Source organism: Triturus cristatus, chromosome 1_1 (genome assembly GCF_964204655.1).
Source record: "Triturus cristatus chromosome 1_1, aTriCri1.1, whole genome shotgun sequence".
Lineage (NCBI taxonomy): Eukaryota > Metazoa > Chordata > Amphibia > Caudata > Salamandridae > Triturus > Triturus cristatus.
The window spans coordinates 596,865,871-596,870,241 of record NC_140579.1 but is presented as its reverse complement, the minus strand read 5'-3'; the positions used below and the strand labels follow the sequence as shown (position 1 = coordinate 596,870,241).

The 4,371-nt window shown below is 54.0% G+C and overlaps 1 protein-coding gene across 1 annotated transcript; it reads left to right on the top strand.

The window, feature by feature from the left end:
- Positions 1-1,976: 1,976 nt before the first annotated feature.
- LOC146870687 (endogenous retrovirus group PABLB member 1 Env polyprotein-like) lies at positions 1,977-3,497 on the top strand. The gene has a single exon (XM_085643484.1). The coding sequence runs from the start codon at positions 1,977-1,979 to the stop codon at positions 3,495-3,497; it is 1,521 nt and encodes a 506-aa protein (XP_085499610.1).
- The last annotated feature ends 874 nt before the right edge of the window (positions 3,498-4,371 follow it).

The following is a 4,371-nucleotide window of genomic DNA, read 5'->3' as shown; positions in this document are numbered from 1 at the left end:
CATCATGCGTGACGTGTCTTCGGGGGTCACCTCGGTCCATGTCTGGAGGGTGGCGGCAGGGCGCGAAGGTACAACCGATGGGTGCGGGGGTGAAATGTCGAAGCTGTTGTGGATGTCGGCGATCTTGCGGTGGAAGTACGAGGCGAGGGAGTTGCAGAGGTCCTGTGAGGGAGTGATGTCGTTGTTGCCGGTGCTGGGGTTGGAGAACTCCTTGACGATGTTGAAGAGCTCCTTGCTGTCATGGGCGTTCTTGTCCAGTCGTTCCCGCAGAGATTTCTTCTTGGTGGTGCGGATGAGCTGGTGATGTCTGCGAGTGGCGAGTTTGAGTGCTGTTCTGTTGTCGGCGGTCTTGTTGAGGAGCCAGGCCTTCTCGAGGGTGCGGCAGGCCTTCTTGGAGTCCTTGAGTTCGTCGGTGAACCAGGGGGCCTTCTTGCTTCTGGGTCTGGAGGGGGGGTTCTTCAGTGGGGCGAGGTCGTCGGCACAGGAGGTCAGCCACTGCGTGAGGTCGAGGGCAGCTGTGTTAGGGTCCGTGGTCCTGGCAGGTGGGCTCTGGCTGAGGGAGGTGGCGAGCTGGTCGGCGGTGATCTTGCTCCAGTTTCTGTGGGGAGCCTGCTTCGGGTGATTGTGGACCGTGTTCTTTCTGAAGCTGAAATGGACGCAGCTGTGGTCGGTCCAGTGAAGTCCGGTGGAGTGGCTGAAGGTGACGTGCTTGCTGGACGAGAAGAGTGGGTCGAGCGTGTGGCCGGCGAAGTGGGTGGGGGTGTTGACCAGTTGCTGAAGTCCGAGGTTGGCGAGGTTATCCAGCAGGGCGGTGGTGTTGCGATCGTTGTTGTTCTCCAGGTGGAAGTTGAGGTCCCCGAGGAGGATGTAGTCGGCGGAGGGGAGGGCGTGAGGGCTGATGAAGTCGGCGATGTCTTCGCAGAACTGTGCGCGTGGTCCCGGGGGTCTGTAGATGAGGGTGCCTCTGAGGGTAGTCTTGGGGTCGGTGTGGATCTGGAAGTGCAGGTATTCGGCGGCGTTGAATACGTCGATGGAGTCAGTCGAGATGCGAATGGTGCTCTTGTGTACGATGGCGATGCCTCCTCCGGTCTGGTTGACGCGATCCTTCCTGATGATCTTGTAGCCGTCCGGGATGGCTATGGCGATGTCGGGGGCTGAAGAGTCGTTCAACCATCCCCAAACTGCAGGCTTGGTTGAGCGACATAATGCCACACTGAAGCTCAAAATAGCCAAAATAGTTGCCACCACAGGACTGAAATGGCCAGACGCTCTCCCGCTAGCATTGCTATCAATGCGTTCCACTCCCACCAAACACCACTTAACCCCCTACGAGGTCGTCTTCGGGCGGCCCATGAACCTTTGGACCGCACCAAAACCAACATCCATTCACGACGTCCCGGACGTCCTCATGTCTGACTATTTGTACAACCTAACTAAAACGTTGTCTGTTATCCATCAGCAGGTGCTGCAAGCCATTCCCGATGCTTCCAGGGGCCCCGGGCACGATATCCAACCCGGAGATTTCGTCCTAGTGCGTAATTTCCAACGTGCAAGGAGTCTGGAGCCCCGGTGAACGAGCCCCCTGCAAGTCCTGATCACCACCCGAACAGCTCTTCGAGTGGAGGGGAAGCGCAATTGGCTGCACGCACATCATTGCAAAAAGGTATCACCGACCCTGACGACAACCGACAACATCGCCGGCCAAGAAGAACTCCTGGACGAAGGCCGACCATCCCTGAGCTGCTACCCGGACACAAAGACACTTGAATTAGTGAAATATCCCGATCCCACTGTGCCGTCCAAAGAAGGGTATAACCTGCGACGAAAGGAGGGAACTTCGGCTAAGCAGACCACGAACTAAGTTGAAATCTCGAACCGGTAATCTAATCACCTCAAAGGCCTCCAGAAGAGAAATTAGACAAAGTCTGTGTTTCTGCCCGCTACCGAGTCCCTTGAAGGTGATGGAAGCGCCCGACATGAAGATGATGGAAGCAACCGGACGTCCGAATATCCACTACAAAAACCCAAAGACTGACAAAATGCACAGCTCAAAGACTATCGCGCTTTTTATAACCCTACTCTTTTGCCTTCTCCTCATGATCACCTTCTGGATCGTGGAAGAGAGTGCAACCGCTCATGAGAGATTGTTGACCACTGTCCAACCTACCACCATGAAAGAACACCATCTGATCTCACTTTCACCCCAACTCCGAGAAAGGCGTAAGGAGTTCTGGAATAACTCTTTTGTACAGTTGCTCCACCAACACAATCTTGCCGCCAATGCAACCAACTGCTGGATCTGTGGATTGCTGCCACATGCCACTGGACATTCTATCCCTTTCATCCCTTCGCCCTTCTCTGTCCATGGCTCTTGCCTCGCTTGGCTAATCCTCCTGCAAGAAAGCTACAAGGACAATGCCACTTCCGACAAAACTATGTCACACTTCTACCATGGGTTCTGGCTGAACAGAACTGGAAAAACTTCTGCTCCCTTCTGTCCTCTGAGATCGAACACTTCCTTTCATATGGACATCCCTGCCAAAGAGCGAGTCGAAATGCAGGTGTTTAACAACCCAGCCAGACCCACCTTCTCTTACCTCAGGAAACGAACGGCCGCCACCCTAACAGTGGCCCTACCCGTCATCAACATCACAGGTCTTGTGTGCATCGAAGGTCTGGGAACGCAGCTGGTGGGCCACAGTTCCTGTCTCATCACCCGAACATTGGACTCAGTTGACCCACCCTCCTTTGTTACCTCCCCAAATATGTACTTCGTCTGTGGTACTAAGGCCTACACCTGGCTTCCGAAAGGGTGGGGAGGCACCTGCTACATCGCTTTTATCCTTCCTCCAACATATGTGGCTCCAGCAAACCATCACCGGCAGAAACGTGCAAAGGACATTGTACAAGCCGACTCCACTGGAGCACAGTTCATGGATGCAGTAAAGGGACTTGTTCCACTGTGGGGTCCAATGGCAAACAGCCGTGCCATCCGGCACCTGACCCAGGCGGTCGAAACCACAATGAACATTACAGCCGGCATCCTCACCAACAACACCGCTGAGCTTCAGGCCGTCCGCCTGGTAGCTCTTCAGAACCGCCTCGTTCTAGACGTAGTTCTGGCCGATCGTGGAGGAGCATGCCGCATCATTGGGTCCAGCTGTTGTACCTACGTACCGGATAACTCACCCTCAGTCTACAAGGCGATTGAACACCTCCACAGACTTTCCGCAGAGGTTCATCAGGAGCAAGAAGGATGGTCGCTTGGGAGTTGGTTTTGGGACACTATTAAAAGTTGGGGGTGGAGGTTGTTTACGTTTATCCTGATACCAATCGTGATACTATGTGGATGCTGCCTGGGTATTCAATGCTTACCACCTCTGTGTTCACTTTTTGCAAACTGTATCTGTCCTAAGACTCTGGACTTTGAAGCCGAACGTATGAAAGCTTTGTATGAGGTAGAAATGCGTAATATTATGGGGATAGATCCGAACTAAGCAAGCTGGCCAGATATGTTAAAAGGGAGGACTGTGGAAATTTAGTTCGTATCTGAACATTATCTGCGCCATCTTGTCTTTCCCCAGCACCACACGCAAAAACACACGGCAGCCATTTTAGGCACCATGGCCTCTCTCCCTGCTCATTGTCGATCGCCAGCGCGTCCCTCTGGCGCTGCGAACATGCCCCCACGCGCTGACCACCCCCACTCTCTCGTACACGGGCCATAAACCCTCTCCTTCTGCGCGACCCTGCCATGGAACCACATCCCACGCCTGACCGACATCCCATACATGGTCATACATCTCTTTGATAACCCCCTTCCTCTGCGCCCGATTGTCCGGGCCGATCCCAGGCCATCACCTAGCCCTGCGGATGCAGTTTATTGCCCCTACTGTAAGGGAAACACCCCACATCAAAGGGATTACAGTAGATCAAGGCCCCCCACCCCCTGAGACCCGACCAGTCGCACACACCCCCGGGAATTGGCGGAATGTCCAGCTGTGTGATAGCCATCTCCTACTGTGGGTGGGGACTTCCACTGTAGATATGTGTGGGAACGAGCTTGAAGTAGGGATTCTGAGGATGTTCTTTCATGTATCAAAGCGATCTCAAGAATGTGCCATGCATGATAAACCCGCAATAAAGTCATAAACCTGTGTATAAGAGGCCAGGCCTCAGAGATGTGGTTAGAGCACCTCGTGACGATACCTTGCTGTCTGATCTGATGTGTTCTCCTCCGGAGAGAATAAACCTTGGTTTCCTGCCTTCCAGTCTCCGGCGCCTGCCTCTTTGTTGGTTAATTATCGAATGGTATAAGAGGCGATTACCGCCGGGCAATACTCGAAAGGTTATCGACTGCAATTGCCGCTG